This window comes from Octopus sinensis, linkage group LG15 (assembly GCF_006345805.1).
Source record: "Octopus sinensis linkage group LG15, ASM634580v1, whole genome shotgun sequence".
Lineage (NCBI taxonomy): Eukaryota > Metazoa > Mollusca > Cephalopoda > Octopoda > Octopodidae > Octopus > Octopus sinensis.
Window position 1 is genome coordinate 22,735,760 of NC_043011.1, and position 22,552 is coordinate 22,758,311.

General features: G+C 35.8%; 1 protein-coding gene across 1 annotated transcript in view; it reads right to left on the minus strand.

The window, feature by feature from the left end:
- Window positions 1–21,956, minus strand: part of LOC115219971 (ribose-5-phosphate isomerase) — a 31,443-nt gene extending 9,487 nt beyond the window's left edge. The window contains exons 1-2 of the mRNA XM_036509542.1: window positions 21,923–21,956; window positions 16,544–16,677 (exon numbers count right to left, since the gene is read on the minus strand). Of these exons, the coding sequence (XP_036365435.1) occupies window positions 16,544–16,677; window positions 21,923–21,949 (161 nt within the window). The 5' untranslated portion in view covers window positions 21,950–21,956. The remainder of the gene's footprint in view (window positions 1–16,543; window positions 16,678–21,922) is intronic.
- Window positions 21,957–22,552: the final 596 nt, after the last annotated feature.

The window sequence follows — 22,552 nt, forward strand, 5'->3', positions numbered from 1 at the left end:
ATTGATTTATATTATTATGTATATGTATATATATATGTATAGGAGTATGAGTATATGATATATTATGGGTATGTACCCACACTTGTATGGGTGTGCCTACTCTGATATTCATATTTGATTTAGTTTGTATTTCATAATCTCCGAAGAGGCCTTGGGATATTTTTGTAAGTGTCTCATTTATAACTACATACTGACCTATCACACATGGCTAATATGAGCAAAATGAGACACCCATATCTGCATGGCCGAAACAGCTGTAAGATGTAGTTTATATTTATATTTTTATGTTCTCTTATACATACTGTACTTATTGTACCATATTACTCCTTCATGTACACTGTTTTGTTCTATATTATTATGTTTGACCTTAATGTTCATATGTAGTGGTTTAATAAATTATGTGATTGGGTATTATCTGGTAGTTGATAATTGATTTAGATGTATTTCTCCATTTTCTTATTTTGTATATATATATATATATACACACACATACACACTAGATGACGCACCCAGTAATTCCTGGGAAAGCGGGGCTTATCTCTTGGTTCCGTTCTCATAATTGTTTTGATAATCCAGTAACAACAATACAAAGTATGTAGCCCATAAAACAGTTTTTGTGCTTTTATTGAGAATACCGAACTGTCTTACACAGGATCTTATTTTTAGGAATTCCCAATAAGTTATGAATACCCAAATTGTGAAGTTAGATAGCAATGCCACAAACAAACACACCCACAGATTTCCACATAAGTAGAAGATATATGCTTCCTGGAGGTGCATGGCTTAGTGGCTAGGGTATTCATCTCAATGATCATAAGGTTGTGAGTTTGATTTCTGGTGGCTGATTGTATCCTTGGGCAAGATACTTTATTTCACATTGCTCCAGTTCACTCAGCTGGCAAAAATGAGTAGCATCTGCATTTCAAAGGGCCAGCCTAGTCACTCTCTGTGTGATGTAGTATCTCTCTGGGAACTATGTTAAGGGTATGCATGTCTGTGAAGTGCTCAGCCACTTGCACGTTAATAGCACAAGCAGGTTGATCTGTTGATCGGATCAACTGGAACCCGCAGCATCATAACTGAGACAGCGCCAGTTTTTTTCATGTGCTATCCAAGATGAGATGCAGTTGAGTTTTGTGCCAAGAAGAAGCACTGCTGATGCTATCTTTCTAGTAAGGCAGCTACAGAAAAACCACTTGGCCAAAAACAAACCCCTGTATTTGGGTTTTGCTGATATGAAGAAAGTTTTTGACAGGGTGCTCTGCTCCCTTATTTTGTGGGCAATGTAAGAGATATGGATAGATGAGTGGTTGGTGAGGGCTGTACAAACCATGTACCGGGATGCAGTCAGTAAGGTGAAAGTCGGTAATGAGTATAGCAAGGAATTTAGTGTACAGGTAGGAGTTCACCAGGGATCTATTCTCAGCCAACTCTTGTTTATCATAGTACTCCAGACCATAACAGAAGAATTTAAGGCAGGCTGACCTTGAGAACTCCTCTATGCTGATAATTTGGTTCTTATTGTTGAATCACTATCAGAACTAGATAAGAAATTTCAGGTGTGGAAGCAAGGTCTGAGATCAAAGGGTCTTAGAATTAATTTAGCAAAGACCAAAATCCTAGTAAATAGGAAACCAGGCAAATCACTGATACCTTCAGGAAGATGGTCCTGCTTGATGTAGAAAAGGTGTTAGTAAAAACTCCATATGGTGCACCAGGTACAAACTATTGACACTTATGAAATGCAGTGGTACCTCAAGAAATTTAACAGAGAATGTGGTCTTATATGTGGCAGATGTGCAGGTACATTAAACACCAGGAATGTACCGAAAATGGACTCCTTCGAATGTTCAGGAGAATCCTCAGAAGTGGTAGACAGTTTCCATTACCTAGGCAACCAAGTTAGCAGTGGAGGTGGTAGTTCTAAAAGTGTAGCTGCTAAAATAAGAACAGGCTGGGCAAAGTTCAGAGAGCTTTTACTTTTGTTGGTAACAAAGGGTCTCTCCCACAGAATGAAACGCAGATTTATGATGCCTGTGCACAAACAGCTATGCTACATGGCAGTGAGGCATGGGCTGTGGCTAGAGGATGTATGAAGGCTTGAAAGAAATTAAGTCAGCATGCTCCACTGGACAGGTAATGTCAGTGTGTGTAAGATAGAGTGAGAGTGATTTGAGAGAAAAACTAGGTATACAAGGCATCAGATGTAGTGTTCAAGAGAGAAGACTGTGTAGTATGGTCATGTGATGCATATGGATGAAGACAACTGCATTAATCTCTAATTGTGAAGGGAACATGTGGAAAGGGCAGACCCAGGATGATGTGAGATAAAGTGGTGAGAAAGGATTTTCAGATGTTGGGCCTCAAAGAAGAGGTGACAAGGGGAGACTAGAAGCTAAGTAAATCATGCTATTGCTACACACCCTCTCTCAGCCAAGAGAACCTAGTCTTGTGGACTTATGGGTGCTGGTGCCATGAAAAAGTGCCTGGGCCAGTACCACATAAAAGCACCCAGTACTCTGTAAAGTGATTGGAGTTAGGAAGGGTATCCAGCTGTAGAAAGCATGCCAAAACAGTAAAATGGAGCCTTGGCAGCCATCCAGCTAGCCAACTCCTGTCAAACCATCCAACCGTTGCCAGCATGGAGAATGGACATTAAAAGACAATAACGATGATGATGATAATGGGTTGGTGCAGTACTCAGAGAACCTACCTTAAGATAGCACTTGTCAAGACAGACAGGGTGTATTAGATATCTAAACTTTTTGGGACCCATTCCTTTGTTAGTCTAATTCTTCTTCTTCTTTCTAGAGAGAGAGAGAGAGAGAGAGAGAGAGAGAGAGAGAGAGAGAGAGAGAGAGAGAGAGAGAGAGAGAGAGAGAGAGAGAGAGAGAGAGAGAGAGAGAGAGAGAGAGAGAGAGAGAGAGAGAGAGAGAGAGAGAGAGAGAGAGAGAGAGAGAGAGAGAGAGAGAGATCCACTAATACTATATCTACTGACTCTGAAGGCAAAGTTAAATTAGGTAGGATCTGAACTTTAAGTGCAGAAGGTTGAAATGAATACCATATGACATTTTATCTGACATTCTAATTTTCTACCAATTCACCTGTGATATGTATACATACATACATTTTAAACACACACAAATACATATGTGGGGAGAGAGACAGAGAGAGAGAACTGGGTTAACAGAATACTGAGGTTATAAACTCAACTATTTACTTACAGTAATGTGTGTTTATGTGAGACTGACATATCCAGTATCTATATTTATAATAAATTCAAAATAGATATGATTTGGTATGAATGAATGAATGACAAAAAAATGAAATTCATTTTTAAATACACTTGAAATGAAATCTCCTTAATTTAACAAAAGTGAACCCCCACCTCACTTCAAGTTTCTATGGAGACCTGATAGCAACCAATCTCCTTTCTGCTTTCTTTTAAATCAAACAACATACCCACTATTAGCACCAACAACAACTGCCAAACAAATTGTTTAACCTCAAATTTTCAGTATGACTAAAATCACCTCAAGACTTGACTTTTTTTTTCTCTGCAGACTATACATATCTTAACCTCAAGCTAATTTTGACTATGAAATCTAAGACAGTGTGCTGTGCTCTTATCTAGAACAGTACATCTAATCTAATTTAAGATATTCTAATGAACCAATGAAAAGGACTTATGGTTTGACAACCAGATCTTCCTCATAAAGTTTAGATTTGCTAAATTCACACATGCCATCTACTATGACACTATATAGCATTAAAAGGCCTTTACTAGACAACTGACCCAAGTACATCACATATGACTTATTACTTAACCCTTTCATTACTATATTTCTGACTAAAATACTCCTTATGTGTTTCAATTAATTTCTAACATAATCATAAATTTAGTCTGGTTTCATTAAACAACTATAACTTTTTTATTTATCAATATATTAATGTGATTTTTGGAAGATAATTTAATGAAATGTTCTCAACCAATTCTATACTATAATTTTTGTCACAAAGTGACTCTAATTGCAGGTAGATACAGGTAAATTCAACAAAATATAAAATTATTAAAATTTTGTTCAAACATCGCTATAGAAAATGGGTTATTAGCTAATATTCAATTGGGTATACAACAAAATTTTACGATAGAATTTGTTATTCTGGGTAACTTTCTGATACCCATAATAATATTTATGGCAAAATAGGCCTTAATTTCATTTAAGGTTGTGGGAAACAACAAACTATCCTTCCTTTCTTTCGCTTTGTTTACATTTAGCGTAACGGTTCGTTTCCGCCGTAATGATTTCAAATAGGCTCATTCGAAAAAGTAAAAAGAAATAGTCTAAGGCTTTACTCTTCTGGGAAAGTCTGTGGCTTGGTCCAGTTTCTTCAGAAAAATCACTGAAAGAAACAGTTTTTAAATTTTCATTCCATTCAGGTGCCAATTCATTTTCTTTATCGCTGTCGGAGCTCTCGGATTCATTTTCGGAAAATGAAACATCGGATTCATTATCAAATACCACGTGCTTTTTTTTTTTCAGTCATCGAGTCAGATTTATGAAGGTCTTCAGTAGAAAATCCTTCGAATTCTGACTCGCTGCTTGATATAATGAAATTCATATCCATTTTTTTGTCAGAATTACAAATTTTGAAAACACAATAGGAACAAATTTCGGGAAAAAATCTCCCAAAATTCACGGAATTAAAATTACACTTCGATCGTTGTACAAAACTGTAGATGAACTGTTTACGAAGTATAATCACGTGTTTTCACGAATGTACTAAAGAGAATTGCTCTGATATTCTCATTTAAATATGAATAGGTAAATTCGGGCGGCTTTGGGCAGTTTGGTCACATTAACCAAAATTTTTTTCAGGCGGCTTTGGGCGGTTTGGTAACGAAAGGGTTAACTCCTCAGCAATGTCCTGCAAATCACATACATCTCTTCAAAAACATCAGCAACAGTGAGAGCAGCAATAAACCAACAACAAATTGTTGCTGAACAACATACAGTCAAAACTTGAAATGGTCTTAGAAAGAAACCAAAATGTCATCATCGTCATCATCATTTAAGTTCTGTTTACCATGGTAGCATGGGTTGGACAGTTTGTCCAGGGGCAGCACCAGGCTCCAATGTCTATTCAGGATTGGTTTCTACAGCTAGATGCTCTTCCTAATGCCGACCACTCCACAGAGTGTACTGGGTACTTTTTAAGTGGCACCAGCAATGACATCAATTCTACTGTGGTGGACAAGTCTTCTTGAGTACAGCAAGACACCAGATATCTCAGTCTTTAGTCATCTCCTTCATAAGGTTCAGTGTCTTGAAATTGGCCTTCAATACTTTGTCCCTTGTCTTCCACAACTTCCATCCACTTTAAAGTGATCGTCACTTATGTATGCAACTGTCCAAGGGAAAAAATTTGTCTACCTTTGGACAGTTCTTAACAACCAGAAGAATTATTATTGGAAGTCTGGACAGAAATCTACAGAGTCTATAAACTTATTAAATGCTTTCAACTCTCTCCACCAAGGTAAAAAAGGAATAAATTCTTCTTATAAATGGTATACTTCAAGAAGTAGTAGCAGTGGTAATAATACTTGACAAGAACACAAAAGCTGAAGTATGAATACTACCATCTTAAAAATGAATAAATAAATTTGATAATGTATCCATGAATATAATATGATAGAAAAGGAAATTTAGGATAGTTGTAGTTTGAACTATAAATAATGCAGATTAATAAAATATGAAAATTCAAATTAACATTAGTGTAGTCATTCTTGTCTTTTCAGGCATCCTGCCTAATATTGTGAACTCCTAAAGGACCAAGATACCTGGTGCCTTGCTGTACTCAAGAAGACCCATCCTCCACATTAGAAGTGTTAAGGCTGCATCCCCTGGTAAAGAGGATTGGCCTGCAAGAGTCCAATGCCAATCCCACATAAAAAGAACTTGTGCTGGTGCCACGTAAAGGCAACCGTTGCCAGTGACATATTAAAAGCATCCAGGACACACTGCCAAGTGGTTGGGCAAGCTATAGAAACCAAGCTAAATCAGACTGGAACCTGGTGCAGCACTCCAGCTTGCCAACTTTGTTCAAGCCATCCAGCTCATGCCAGCATGGAAAACAGGCTTTAAACGATGATGTTGATGATAACGAAGAATATATTTACAAACCATCACATTTAAAATGAAATTTAGTTAGTTAAAAATCTGTGTGGGCAGACACGCATAAATGTGAGAGTTATGCAAATGACAATACTAGTCTTAATTTTACCATTAACTCTAAATGGGAGGGTAAGGAGGTGTATAACTGATTATTAGACAGTGCTCATCTAATAATATACAGAGCTGAGAGATACATGCAGACACAGGTGTAAATAGATACAGTGAGCAGTACGCAATTATAAACGATACACCAAAAGTAAAAATAAATTTCTGTGGGTTACACCTTAAAGCATCAGATCTAATGCCAAACTAAATGTTGATTAAATAACAGTACCACATCAATTCCAAAATAACAATATGGATGTATATGTGCATGTGTTTGTGTGAGTGTGTGTGTGTGCAAAGAAATAAGAAAGCACCAACATTCTCACAGAGCAGTCCGACTGCAAAACTCTGTGCATAGGGCAGAGGTGTACAGGGTGTGCCAAGCTATTTTTAATAATGAGATTTAATGCCAACACGCATTAATTATCAACAGCCTAACTCATTTAAAAATTCAGTTGTTGCAACAGCTGCACAAGGCTTCTCAAGTGAATGCAGTGTTTATATTGGTTAGTCACTAGACCCATTTAATATTCCCCAAATTGGAATGTCATGTAGATGTCATGAACAACATCTCTTCCTACCAATGTTAAGTATTTGTCTGTAATGTAAATCCATGCAATGTCTGTAATATAAGTCTGTTGAATTAATGATTTTATATATATATATATACTTTATATAAAGCAGCAGAAAATTCAACAAAACCTGTTACTCTGAGTTTCCTGTTGCCGTAAAAACTGTCCGATGAACGGCAACGGGAAACTTAGAGTAACAGGTTTTGTTGAATTTTCTGCTGCTTTAAATAAAGCATATTACTCTACCACTGGTATTTGAGTACTCTTTTTTCCACCTTGTTTCACATTTATGTGTTTACTCCGGTATATATATATATATATATATATATATATACACATACACAGGCACAGGAGTGGCTGTGTGGTAAGTAGCTTGCCTACTAACCACATAGTTCCAGGTTTAGTTCCACTGCATGGCACCTTGGGCAAGGGTCTTCTACTATAGCCTCAGGCCAACCAAAGCCTTGTGAGTGAATTTGGTAGACAGAAACTGAAAGAAGCCTGTTGTATTTACATGTACATGTTTGTATGTCTGTGTTTGTCCCCCACCATCGCTTGACAACCGATGTTGGTGTGTTTATGTCCCTGTAACCTAGTGGATCAGCAAAAAAGACTGATAGAATAAGTTCTAGGCTTACAAAGAATAAGTCCTGAGGTTGATTTGTTCAACTAAAGGTGATGCTCCAGCAAGGCCTCAGTCAAATGACTGAAACAAGTAAAAGAATATATATATATATATATATATATATATATGGCTGTGTGGCAAAGAAGTTTGCTTCCTAGCCACATGGTTTCAGGTTTAATCGCAGTATGTGGCACACTAGACAAATGTCTTCTACTACAGCCCCAGGTTGACAAAAGATCCACAAGTGGATTTGTTAGATGGAAACTGAAAAGAGACCATCATGTGTGTGTGTGTATGTATGTATGTATGTATGTGCATCATCATCATTTAGTGTCCATTTTCCATGCTGGCATGGGTTAGACAGTTTGATCAGAACTGGTAAGCCAGAGAGCATCAGGATCCAGTCTGATTTGGCTTGGATTCTACAACTGGATGCTTTTCCTAATGCCAACCACTCCAAGAGTGTAGTGGGTGCCTTTTACGGGTCAACAGCACTGACCACAACTACGATTTCACTTGGCTTGACAAGTCTTCACAAGGACAGCAAATCAGCAAAGGTCGCGGTCATTTGCCATCACCTCTGTAAGACCCAACAATCGAAGATCATGTCTCACCACCTCGTCCCATGTCTACCTGAGTCTACTTCTTCCACAGGTTCCCTCCACAAACAAATGTAGTCATTAGTTAGTTACCTTCTCGAGACATGCCAACTCATAAGGGCCAATCTCCCTGTTTCCCACCTGGACAGGATGCCAGTCCATTACAGGATTACTCATTTTTGCCAGCTAAGTGGACTGAAGCAATGTGAAATGAAGTGTTTTGCTCAAGGACACAATGAACCACCAGTCTAGGAATTGAAACTATGATCTTATGATCATGAATCAAACATCCTAACCACTAAGCCATGCGCCTCCACAGACAGATATACAGATATCTTGATGTGTGCACATGCCTGTTTGTGACCTCTTGTTTTAGCATGGAATGATGGTCATACAAGTGGTCCCCTTTGCTTTTAATCTCATGTAAGAAGTCATCTGGCTATGGAGAAATATAACATTGCTTGAAATCAAGTGGTTTGGCGAAAGGAAGGGGATCTAGATGCATAAAAAATATACCACGACAAAACCCTGTCTGACCCATGCAAGCGTGGAAAAGCAGATGGTGCAACTGTGTGGCAGACTGACTGACTGATTGAAATGGGAAGGAAGGAGGGAAGGAATGGAGAAGAGAAGAAAGAAAAAAGGAAGGAAGAAAGAAAAGGAGGGAGGGAGGGAGGAAGAAAGAAAGAAAGAAAAAAGAGAGGGAAGGAAGGTAGGTAGACAAGAAGAAAGGTAGGCGGGAAGGAAGATATGTAGGAAGGTAGGTAAGTAGGAAGTGTGGGACAGTGAGAGGGGGAGAAAAAGGAAAAAGAAAGAAAGATTTGAACTTATGAAAGGGTGTATAAACTTGACTATGTTGTTTCCATTCTGCAGAATATACAATAACACAATTTTTAAGCTTTGCAGTTATAATAACCAGCTTACAATATAAAAAGTCATTAGACAAGTTATGAAAAGGCTGCACTGAGCCTGTTATTGAATAAAATAAGACTTAAGTGCAGCCTTTCAGGTAGCAGAAATATAACGAGCGTAAGCAGAAGTGGAAAGGTATTTGAGAGACTAATTAAATATATTATCTTACAAGAAAACTGATAGCTATATGGAAGAAATAGCAGGCAAGGCAGTTGAAACTATACACATTTGTGTATTGCTTTACATTTATCTTTTCAGGTCATCATTTGGCACATCTTTGAATTGCTGAAACTGCAAGCCAGCTGCAGACAATACAGACAGAGCCGAACGCTCAGAGCTTAGTTGTAGGTCTGAAAAGGAACAGCAGACTACAGCATACGAGTGATCATAAAAAACACAAATTTCACAACTTGTGAAATAAAAACACTGATGTCACTTGGCACACTGCCTCATAAAGGTCACTGCTAGCTCTCACTGCACAAACAACCATGTGTTGCCACCTGTTGGTGTGCTACAGAACTAATCTGGTTTTTTTGGGGGGTTTTTTTTTTTTAATACTACCTCATATGTATATAAGGTAGGGGGTTCTATATGAAAACAAAATATATGTGATTGGAAAATGTAATGCAAGGGCAAACAGAGGTGGGAAGTGATGAAATCAAGGCGGTGAAGGAGTACATCTATGTAAGGTACTCAGTGAATATGAGCTGAGCTATGGATACTGAAATCTCAAAGAGAATAAGGGTAGGATGGAAGGCATTTAACTCAATAAAGTATGTGTTCCAAACAGAACTAAACAATGCCATACATGCCAGACTCTTCAATAGCACTGCCCTACCTATGCTCCTATATGCAAGTGAGACATGGACTACTATGAAGAGGACTGAACATCTATTGGCTATGATACAAAGGGCCTTGGAAAGATTCTTGCTAGGAAGATCATTAAGAGAGGACATTTGAAATGAGATAATTAGAGAATGGAATGAAGCAAACAATGTGATCAAAGAGTACCAAAAGCACAAGTTCTGCTGGGGCTGGACATGTCACAAGGTTCAGAGACAACAAGCGGGTCTGTGCAGTGGCCAAGTGGTATCCAAGAGATTGGAAAAGGCCACTAGGAAAACCTCCATGATGATTTGGTGAAGCAATTTGGGTCAAAGATGGAAAAAAAACAGTGCAATCAAGACAAAACTGGAAGCACATTGTGGCTAGCAGTGTGAAACATCTTCCAGCCAGTTTACATTTCCTCTCTCCCATCAACATCTTGCTGAGGATATGTATAGTTAAAGAGCCTTTCTTACTACATAAAGGTTTATATAAATATGCTGACTGACAGTTGTTCGAATGTATGTATATATATAAATGTGTATATATATATATGTATATAAATGTATATATATAAATGGGTGAAGGCGCATGGCTCAGTGGTTAGAGTGTCAAGCTTACGATCGTGAGGTTGTGAGCTCGAATCCCAGACCTGGCTGCATGTTGTGTTCTTGAGCAAGACACTTTATTTCACGTTGCTCCAGTTAACTCAGCTGTCAAAATGAGTTGCGACACCACAGGTGCCAAGCTGTATCAGCCTTTGTCTTTCCCTTGGATGACACTGGTGGCATGGAGAGGGGAGGATGGTATGCATGGGCGACTGCTGGCCTTCCATAAAAAACCTTGCCCGGACTTGTACCTGGGAGGGTAACATTTTAGGTGCAATCCCATGGTCTGTGTCATGACCGAAGGGGTCTCAGAAATGTATGTGTGTGTGTGCCAGTATGGAAGGAGGAAATCTGAGTTGCCAATTTTGACATATGAGGTATCAAAAGATTCAGTAATCTTTCAGCTACCAAATAAAGTATGTTTTTTTTTTAAAACAACAATGCTTTTTTACTACAAAAATAACCTCGAAAATGAGATTGGGGTACAAATTTTTGAGGTCTTTAGCTAAGGAAGGCAATTCTGCTTGAACAATCTATGTGGAGTTTTACCAGGAAATGTAACTTCAAAGAAATACCATAAATTTCATTAGGATTATTTAGTAGATAATCTTTTAATGTGAAGTATGTTTGTATTTTGTTTAGTCCAGAGTTGCCTCTGATGTAGCAGACTCAGTGCATAGTTTTTTTTTTCTTCCTGAAATACTGCAAATCTGTGTCTTTCTTTTGATGAAAGGATGTGCTTTAAGAGAGATGTGGCAGATATTTGTAGTAGCTCAAGTTACCAGACATACCTGTGTGTGTGTGCGTGTGCGTATGCACGCACACGCACATGTTTTGTTGTGGTGAAAAAAATACTTTTTCTCAGAATATTTTGCACAATAAATTTTTAAAGAAATCTGGACATCTTTCTTACTGCTAACCATTCAACTTCAAATTACAATTGTTAATTGCTGGAAGTCAAGTAGACTGTGATGTATATATACTGTTATCGTAAAGAGTGGAGGTTCAATACAAAGTTTTGAACTATTTACCTGGAGGTTAGTAATCCATTACCTTAAATTTGAAGCCACTAAGTCTTTAGACATTATTTTACTGGGTTTAATCGTATGACTGTCGTCATGATGGGATATCACTTTTGAAAAATTTAACTGATCATATTGACCTCATTACGTATTTCAATTTGACATTTATTTTATATATCTCTGCTTGATAAGCTTTGAGACAGAGTGGGACACAATACTTGATTTAACAACAAATGTAACAACACACACAAACATATTTTAGGCACAAAAATGACTGTGTGCTTCAGAAGTTTGCTTCCCAACCATATGGTTCCCTGTTCAGTCCCTCTGTATGGTACCTTGGGCAAGTGTTTTCTATTATAACCCTAGGCCAACCATTAACTTGTGACTGAATTTGGTAGATGGAAACTGCAGCATTGTTCATCAGAAAGTGACCATAAAACATGTTTATAATGAAGAGTGGTTTGCTTCATACTCCTCCTGTACCAATTCTGCTCATAAGAAAGGAACAAAACAATGTGACTGAAGGTCATAACACCTAGGCAATGCTGGGGGGGCATTGCTAGTCTTAGATACATTAACAGTTACATTTATCTCAGTTTATGATCCATAATCTGGGCTGGCTGATGACCAGAAGGACCAACGTTATGAGGTTCTTTTGTAAACTACCTCAATGACAAATGACAGACTTGGTTATTGTGGCTGGTGACTTCAATGGAAATGCTGGGCAGCATCTCCATGGATTTCATGGTGTGCATGGAGGTTATGGCACTGGCTATAGAAATGAAGAGAGAACAAGGCTGCTGGAGTTCTGTGATGCAAATAATCTCGTTATCTGCAACACTAACTTCAGGAAACCAGCCAGCCACCTGATCACCTATCAGTGGTGAGCACATAATGTCAGACTGATTACCAGCAAGTTTTTAAAATCCTCACAAATGCAAAGTCTTTCCCAGGTGAAAAATGTACATAGATTACTAGATGGTGACTTCAAAATTAGAACTAGAAGGACTTGGAGAAATGGCATAAAGCCATAAAAACCATGCCAAAACAGACTTTGTTAGCACTGATGCCATGTGAAAAGCACCAAATCTACTCGGTCAAAGTGATTGGCAATAGTTAAAAAGAGTATCCAGCCATAAAAACCATGCCAAAACAGACTTTGTTAGCACTGATGCCATGTGAAAAGCACCAAATCTACTCGGTCAAAGTGATTGGCAATAGTTAAAAAGAGTATCCAGCCATAAAAACCATGCCAAAACAGACTTTGTTAGCACTGATGCCATGTGAAAAGCACCAAATCTACTCGGTCAAAGTGATTGGCAATAGTTAAAAAGAGTATCCAGCCATAAAAACCATGCCAAAACAGACTTTGTTAGCACTGATGCCATGTGAAAAGCACCAAATCTACTCGGTCAAAGTGATTGGCAATAGTTAAAAAGAGTATCCAGCCATAAAAACCATGCCAAAACAGACTTTGTTAGCACTGATGCCATGTGAAAAGCACCAAATCTACTCGGTCAAAGTGATTGGCAATAGTTAAAAAGAGTATCCAGCCATAAAAACCATGCCAAAACAGACCTCACCAGTGCTGGTGACATGTAAAAAACATGTTAACTCTGAAAAGTAATTGACATTAGGAAGGACATCCAGCTATAAAAACCATGCCAAAACAGACAGTAAAGCTTGGCACAGTCCTCTGGCTTGCAAGCTCCTGTTAAGCTGTCCAACCCATGCCAGCATGGAAAACGGATGTTAAATGATGATATATATGTATGTATGTATCAAGCTTTTCAAGCATACAACCACACCTATTCCATAAAATTGGGAATTTTTGTTTAATCAATCATTTTTGCATACCATATTACACTTAAAAGAAATTTTTCCTTTTATGTCATCCTTCTGCTTCCTTGTTTTTTGTCACAGATAATACATGATACACATTACACACACAACCCAGATATTTCAGATACTTTGTGTGAGTGTATATCATCATCATTATCATTTTACATTTGCTTTTTTGTCCTAGCATGGATTAGACAGGTTTTCTAGAGCAGTGTTTTACAGGTGGATGCTCTTCCTATTGCCAACCCTTTTGCGAAATATAGGGACACAGCAACTATTCTGAGACACAGTAACTATTCTAAAACTAAGATGGGATGTGTGTGTGTGTGTGCAGATGTGTCTATTCAAGAAACAACTGCCAAAAAATCTGAGCTATCATTGAACTGTTGTAAGGTGGTGAGTTGACAGAATCATGAGCACACCAAGCAAAATGCTTAACGGCATTTCATCTGTCTTAACATTGAGTCCAAATTCTGCCAAGTTTGACCTCGCCTTTCATCCTTTCAGAGTTGATAAAAATAAGTGCCAACATAATCTACTAGCTCCTTGCCATAAAATTTCAGGCCTTGCACCTATCATAGAAACGGTTACTGAACTGCTGTAGATGTTCTTCAAAGTTTTTGATTTCAAGACCATTGTCACTAATGTGTATAACCATCCTTTAGTAAATCATATGTTGGACATATTTTTGAACTTGCATTGTTTGCTGACAATCATATCGGTTTCAAATTTTGGCACAAGGCCAGCAGGTTTGGGGGACGGGGCAAGTCAGCTGGTACTTCTTTTATCGAGCCTGAAAAGATGAAGGACAAAGTTGACCTTGGTTGATTTTGAACTCAAAATATAAAGATGGACAAAATGCCTTTAAGCATTTTTCCCGGCATGTTATTGATTCTGTTAGCTTGCCACCTTATAATTAAAAAAATGTCAGGGGAAGGGGCAAATCAATTACATCAACCCCAGTACTCAGCTGGTACTTATTTTATCAATCCCGAAAGGGTGAAAGGCAAAGTTGACCGCAGTGGAATTTGAACTCAGAATGTAAAGACAGACAAAATGCTGGTAAGCATTTTGCCCAATGTGCTAATGATTTTGCCAGCTTTCTGCCTTCCACTGACAATTATATAAACTAGCTGGATCCATGAAAATTTCATGGAAAACATAAAAAATGTAAGCATCTGTAAACAGTGTACTGGTGCCATAAGAAATGTTTGCATATTATGGCTGTCTGTCTTTACGTTCTGAGTTCAAATTCTGCTGAGATCGACTTATCCTTTCGAGGTCGATAAATTAAGTACCAGTTGTGCACTGGGGTCGATCTAATCAACTGGCCCCCTCCCCACAAAAATTTCAGGCCTAATAAAGTATATTGTGACAGTTACAGAATATAGAAAGTAATGTAACACCAATGACTATATACTCCAACCAAAATATCTCAGTTACACAAATGTAGAATTACTATTTAACCTTAAAATACATCTTCTTAGTTGTACAAAAAGTTTTTCTGATATTCTTTTATCTTGTTTCAGTTATTTGATGGTGGCCATGATGGAGCACCACCCTTTAGTTGAAGACACTGACCATGGACTTATTGCTTGTAAGCCTGGTGCTTATTCTATCAGTCTCTTCTGCAGAACGACTAAATTACAGGGACGCAAACACACCAACATTGGTTGTCAAGCAATGGTGGTGGTGGGACAAACACAGACACAAACACACACACACACACATACATATATGATGGGCTTGGAGAAAGTGGTGCTGTGCTGGCTGTGTAATTTTGTGGTTTGCTGGTATACTGAGAGAGATCTAGCGAGCCCCTAACTGGTTCCCCAATCTTAAAGGTGTAATGTGGATGTGTACTGATGGAGTGACTGGTGTGGTGGTGATGCTAGCTGGTGCAGTGGTCTTCCTCATAGTACTTCATGGTAGACAATATTTTGTGTGTATGTCACACCACGTTTTTGGCCTTGTCTGTTATCTTAATTGAGTGTCATAACTCTTACTTTGATATTGTTCATAGCTCGTGCTCCTGAAAATGTGACTTATATTTGGCCATGAGAAAATACCGGTTGAGACAAATGTATTCCAACTTTTTTCAAATGTTTGCCCTTGAGCCTTATTAATTGTCATTGAATATCCAAGGCAAAGTGGAAACTGAAGTCTGTTTAGTGTGAATGGAATTTTTGCATCACTTTGGCTAAGTTTAAATCTGGGAATCAGAACTGTACGACCTTTGTTGGAGTCTGTTACCAGTGATGCCTCTAAATAATATTCATGAAGCCTTGCACTTTCATGCGAGTTCCATTACCAGCATTACAATAGCCCCTACTTTTAAGTTGAGGCGATGAGGAGACATACTGTATGGAGTGAGTTTATGAATTCAAATGGATAGTTCTGAACCCCCTCTTCATTATTGCAGAACACTGAATCTGTGCTTAAGTATGTTTTAAGTGCCTCTAGTATAATATTAAGAACTTTTTCATTTATTGCAAGGTAGTCAGAATTTTTAGGAGATAAAAACTACTCATTTTACCATTTCTTCTGGCATGCAGTTGTTGAAAATTCCTGGGTACAAATTGAAATGCAAAAGAACGAAATAATAAATGGATTTATGAATAAAAGTTTGGTAATTATGTTTATTCCACCACGTGACACTTATTATTGCAAACATGTTTTAACAAACCTATACTATTTACGCACACAAATACATTCATATATGTATATATATATAATATGTCTCAAGTTGTAGCTGTAATTCAAAGGGGCCAGCCTTGTCATATTCTGTGTGAGGCTAAATCTCCCTAAGAACTACGTTAATGTTATGCATGTCTGTGGAGTACTCAGTCATTTGTGAGTTAATTTTATCATCGTGTGGTAATGAAAAGTGAAATTGACAGCCAATATTTGCTGTGTGCATGTATCTATGTATGAACTTTTCTTCGGATTTCTGTATCTACTGTCTCTCTCACTTTCTCCTTCACTTCCTTTGTGTCACTCTTCTCTCACGCTCTTGATTTAACAACATGTGTGTATATCTATGTATCTACTTTCCTTGCGATGTGATAAACATTTAAAAACACAAAATGAACACCGTCACCACTCACCGTCTCTTTCACTCTCTTATGTCCTTAGTAACTAAGGGGGATTTGGTTGCAATTTCTCAGAGTGAGACTCCCATGATAGTAGAGATGACGGATTTGAAATATAAAAAAAACAAACAAAATACATGATGAACAGAACAAGGGTTTTACCTGTAATCAGCAATAATTATAAAGTCTTTCGCACATGAGGCAACAATCTTTTCTTGGAACTGACATGCACCACCACCTTTGATGCAATTCAGTTGGTTGTCAACTTCATCAGCTCCATCAATAGATATATCTAACTGTAAATAAAGTACAAAAAGGATATATATAAAAATACATCTGCATGATTTGTGAATTTACAATTGTATTGTATAATGTATAATGCATATTAGTGTAAATATGTAAACATAATTTATTATACACTGAAATTATTATTACATGAAGGCAGCTGTGAAACAGCTGTAACCCTAAGGATGACAAGTGGATAAATATATTCAACTGTCATGCTCCTTAATTAATTATGGTTCATAACTACACTCACGGAGTGGTTGGCGTTAGGAAGGGCATCCAGCTGTAGAAACACTGCCAGATCAGACTGGAGCCTGGTGCAGCCCCTGGCTTCCCAGACTCCGGTCGAACCGTCCAACCCGTGCTAGTGCAGAAAACGGACGCAAACGATGATGATGATGATGATTTGTGTGTGTGTATGATAAGAAATAGTTTTCATTTCTTTTTATGGAAACAAAAAAGATACAAAGGACTGCAAAAAAAAAGTGCTTAAGTGAGATTGAGACAAAAATCATTGATTAGAGAACAAACATCAAATTTGGACCAATGACTTTATATAATCCCACGCTTCTATACATTTCATCATATACAAATAATACCATGGCCTTCAACACATAAGAAATACATATACAAACACCGAAGGTTAGAAATATATATATGCACATATAAAAAAATGTATAGAAGGACCTGTATTGAAAAATGTAGATAAAAATCAACTAAAGCAGGTGATTAAAAAGAATTACTAAAACATCAATCGACTTAAAGACTTTTATGCTCTTATGTTCCTTTGATGCCAGACCTACCATGGATTGCTTCATTTTTAATCAATGGGTGAAAAATCTTTTTACTCAATTGATATATTTTAATAATTCATTCTAATCAACTACTTTAGTCGATTTTTATATACATTTTTCTGGACAGATCCTTCTATATATATTTTTATGTGCATATTTTATGTATTTCTTTTATATGTTGAAAGCCATGTATATATGATGAAATATATAGAAGCGTGGGATATATAAAGTCATTGGCCCAAATTTGATGTTTGTACTATTATCGAAGGTTTTTATGTATACATATACATACATACATATATATATATATATATATATATATATATATATATATATATATATATACACATACATAGAAATACACACATATATATACATAGAAATACATATATATATATATATATACATAAAGAAAAGCATCAAGTGCCGAAAATGAACTTTCTTATCTTCCATTTTAAAGGGTTACAGAATTAACACAGGTTATAGGAACATAAACCTTCTTCCACGAAAAGATAGCTTAAACTGTGCTCTAAATGGAGGTGTAGTCAAATCTAATTTTATGGACTCAACTATAATAATAGTAGGGAATATAATTCCAAACTTACAGGGAAAAATTCAATTTAGCAATTCTAAATCAAATTTCACAATATATAATATATGTATATAATTGAGAGGAAAACCTCTATTAAGCAATTCAATAGTGAAAGACGCTATTCACACCATAAAGAAAAAATAAATATACTATAAAAACCGGTTAATATAGGGCGTAACAAATATCAGAAAATCAAAAAAAAAATGTGTGTAATAGGTGTAAAACAACTTCCTATGAACGAATATGAAAAAAAAAAATTCGCGCACGCGAAAGGGGGGTGGGGGAGAGGCCTCGGAAATTCACATCGGGAAGTTCCGAAAGCGTCTGAGGAGCTGACCCGGGCACCAAAACAAAAAAAAAATAGTGTAATATGTGTAAAACAACTTGCTCTAAACGAATATGACAAAAAAATTGCGCTCTCGCGAAAGAGGGGTGGGGAGAGGCCTCGGAATATTTATATCGGGAATTTCCGAAAGCGTCTGAACCGGGCACAAAAACAAAAACAAAAAAAACAGCGTAATAGGTGTAAAACAACTTGCTCTAAACAACTATCATGAAAAAAATGCGCGCTCGCGAAAGGGGGGTGGGGGAGAGGCTTCGGAAATTTCACATCTTCAGTCCACGGCCTTTAAACTAAGAAAAAATAGTGTAATTGGTGTAAAACTACTTGTTCTAAACGAGTATCAAGAACACACACTCACACATGAATCATAAACTCCGTATTTCGCAAAAAAAAAAAAAAAAGAGAAGAAATTCTGGAAAAAGTGAAGAAATGTTGGATCTCATTCCAAGGAATGAGATCAAAGCTATTTTTAAACATTAAATTTATGCTTTTCTTTGAAATAGTTCAGATATATGCAATTCTTCTCACTTATTAAGATGCATTTATCAGAAAAAATTATTATTTTGTGTCAATCCTTCCCTAATTATCCTTTATTAATTAGTTTTGGCGTGTATTTTTTTCCCAAATTTAATTTTTCACCTTTACAACACTGTTTAGTAAAAACCTTATTCTAAAAATCAATAAAGTAAGTACATAAACATAACAATAAATAAACGAAAAACATTTAACAATATTACTAAAATAAAACCATAACTTATCTTAACGAAGAATTTCTGTTAATTAAAAATTTTAAACGTAATACATAGAACTTAGTGTTTATAAGAAATATATCGCGTGAAAATATGGCGTAAATAAAAATTATAGAACAAATAGATAGAAATATGTATTTAATCTGTTAAAATGACAAAATGTATTTTAGCTGTGAGTATAAGAAAAAATTAACTGTAATATACCATTTACTGGAAAATTTTAACCCTTTCGTTACTATATTTCTGACCAAAATACACCCCTCATGAGTTTCAATTAAATTCTAAAATAATCATGAATTTAGGCTTGTTTCATTAAATAACTAACTTTTTTACTTATCAACATTTTAATGTGATATTTGGAACATAATTAAAGGAAGGGTTCTTAATCAATTCTATTGCATAACTTTTGTCTCAAAGTGACTTTAATTACAGGTAAATTGAGCAAAAGGTAAAAATATTAAAATTTTAAATTGAGCAAAAGGTAAAAAATTAAAATTTTGTTTAAACATCACCATAGAAAATGAATCATCAGCTAATATTCAAATGGGTATGCAACAAAATTTGATAAAGAAGAATTGTGCACATCACTATATCATCAGTTGAATTTAATGCACGACAGGTGTACCATAAAGGTGGAATAAAGTGAAATACTGGAATCCACCGTAAGCTTGACCGAACTAAAGAAATCGGTCAAAAAATAATATACGGCCCTGGTTATGGAATGGAAGTGATAAATTCCAGACCACATCGTTCCCTAGGCCATGCTGACTAACATTATTTTCCCTGTATAAAAACTAAATCCACGCAGTACCCAGTAATTTGCTTCACAAATTTCCCAAACTTTGAACCCCGATTTTAGGTTTGTTTACAATTTGCGTAAGTGTGTTTCCACATTGATCGCTTCAAACAATAACTTCCAGACCACATCGTACCCTAAGCCATGCTGACTAACATTAGTTTCCCTGTATAAAACTAAATCCACAACAGTACCCAGTATTTGCTTCACAAATTTCCCAAACTTTGAACCCCGATTTTGGGTTTGTTTACAATCTGCGTAAGTTTGTTTCCGAAGTGATCACTTCAAACTAGCATACTGAAAAAAATAAAAGTCTAATGGTTTCACTTCCTAAGAAAGGCTATAGATCAAATTTATCTCCTCAGAAAAATTGCTAATAAAAACATTTTAAAAGTTTTTTTACTTCATTCCGATGTAAAATCGTCTTCGCTGTCGCCTTCGCCGCTTTGTTTCTTCGGAAGGCGCTGCTTTCATCTTCGGATAAAAAAATATTCATTATTTTGTACACCACGTGCTTTAGTACCTATTTCATTCTTTTTCTCGATATCTCCCTATTTTCCGTTGACAAAGCTTTAAATTCGGAATCAATGCTTGATAACATGAAACTCCTATCCATTTTCAAAGTTGAAGAAAAATCGATGCCGAAAAACGTGTGGAAAAAAATCTCCCAAACTTCACTGAGTTGAGATATCACTTCAAGCAATGTCGGATACTATAACTTAACTATTTACAATGTGAAATCACATGCTTTAACGAATGTACCAACGAGATTTGGGTTCAAATTTACATTTAAATAACAATGGGTTCTAACGGCCGGGTATGGCCGGGTTGGTACTTTGAACCAAAAAATATTTCGGCCGGCTACGGCCGGGTTAGTAATGAAAGGGTAGGCTAAATAATTTAAAACCAAAATAGGTAAAATACATAATATACATAAATTAAGCTAAATTTCTATAATCTATTTATTTTATAAACATTTTAGTTTAATCTTATTCTAATTATGTAATATACACTATATAATCTCGTGCTAATTTATACACATTTTACTACTTCAAATTATAACTACAACAATTAGTAACTTAAAATAGAGTTTCATCATCATCATATATATATACACACAAATTAGCTAAACTTATTATATAAGTAATTTAACTTATGTCTACATTTAATTTTTCATTCATCTAGGGTATTAATCAATTTCTTATTATTAGTTAATAATATCTCCTTAAATTCATTAGTACATAATAAACAAAAATTACTACCTATTCGATAAGATTTTGCCTTACAAATTATCTCCCAATTTAAATTGTACTTAATACTTTTAGATTTTAGTTCCCATATATATATTTACTAAGCCCAGTAGAATTAATTAAATTTCTATTCTTAAAAGAATTCATGTGTTGAGCCACCCATAATTTAATTTTATTAGAATTCGACCCTATGTAAATCACATTAAATTACAACCATTCCTATTATTATTATCATCAATCAAGCCACTACACATATACTACATCATCCAAATTATATTTATTATTAAATTTACATTTAGTCTTATCTCTACATGTACACTTAATCATATTCTGGTCTTTATTATTATTATTGGATATAATTATTTGATTTGTTTTTGTAAAACTTATTCAGCTTAAATTTATTAAAAGAAGAAATAATGTTATCAACATTATTAGTAGTAGAATAACCAACTCCAAATTAACCAAATTTCGTTCCTATTATTTATATTATTATATTTATTTTATATTATTAAATTTATTATTATCGTTTAAATGAATTAAATTTAATCTTATTTTTTAGTCTATTATATTTATGTTTTGTATTATCAAAATACCTATTATTAATACCATAATTACCTAAATAAAACTTATAATTCTTAATGTCAGGTTTTATTATTATTATTATTATAAAAAATATAGGAATAATTTATATTATAATTATATTGGAATTATTAAAGAATTTAATATTATTACCACATCCTGCCTCCCGCAGGGTTTCATTATAATAAGGTCCGTGATTTTGGAAAATCTAAAAATTAGAAGAAAGCAACAATATTCTTTTACCTATATAATCTGTCAAGGATTTCTTAATTGAGGGTGGATGATTACTATTAGCATTACTTATGGAATGGTTGGGTTTTACCTGTTATTAAATTAGAATTAGCATCTAAATAATTAACATTATAGTTTTCATTTAGAATCGAAGGGCCTCAGAGTCAATCTAGCTAAAACCAAAGTCGTAATCAGTAGGAAGGTAGACAAATCACAAACACCTGCAGGTGGATGGCCCTGCTCGATCTGTAGAAAAGGTGTGTAGGTAGAAACTCTATAAGATGCACCAAGTGTAAGCTATGGACACATAAGAGATGCAGCAATGTCAAAGGAAGGCTAACTAGGAAGATGGTTTTTTGTATGTGGCAGATGCTCAGGAACAATAAACACTGAAAATGCTCTGAGACCAACTTCCGTCACTTTCTAGGGAGAAAAACTAGAAATAGTTGATAGTTTCCGTTACCTAGGTGACCAAGTCAGCAGCAGGGGGGGCGGGTGTGCTGAAAGTGTAACTGGTAGAGTAAGAATAGCTTGGGCAAAGTTCAGAGAGCT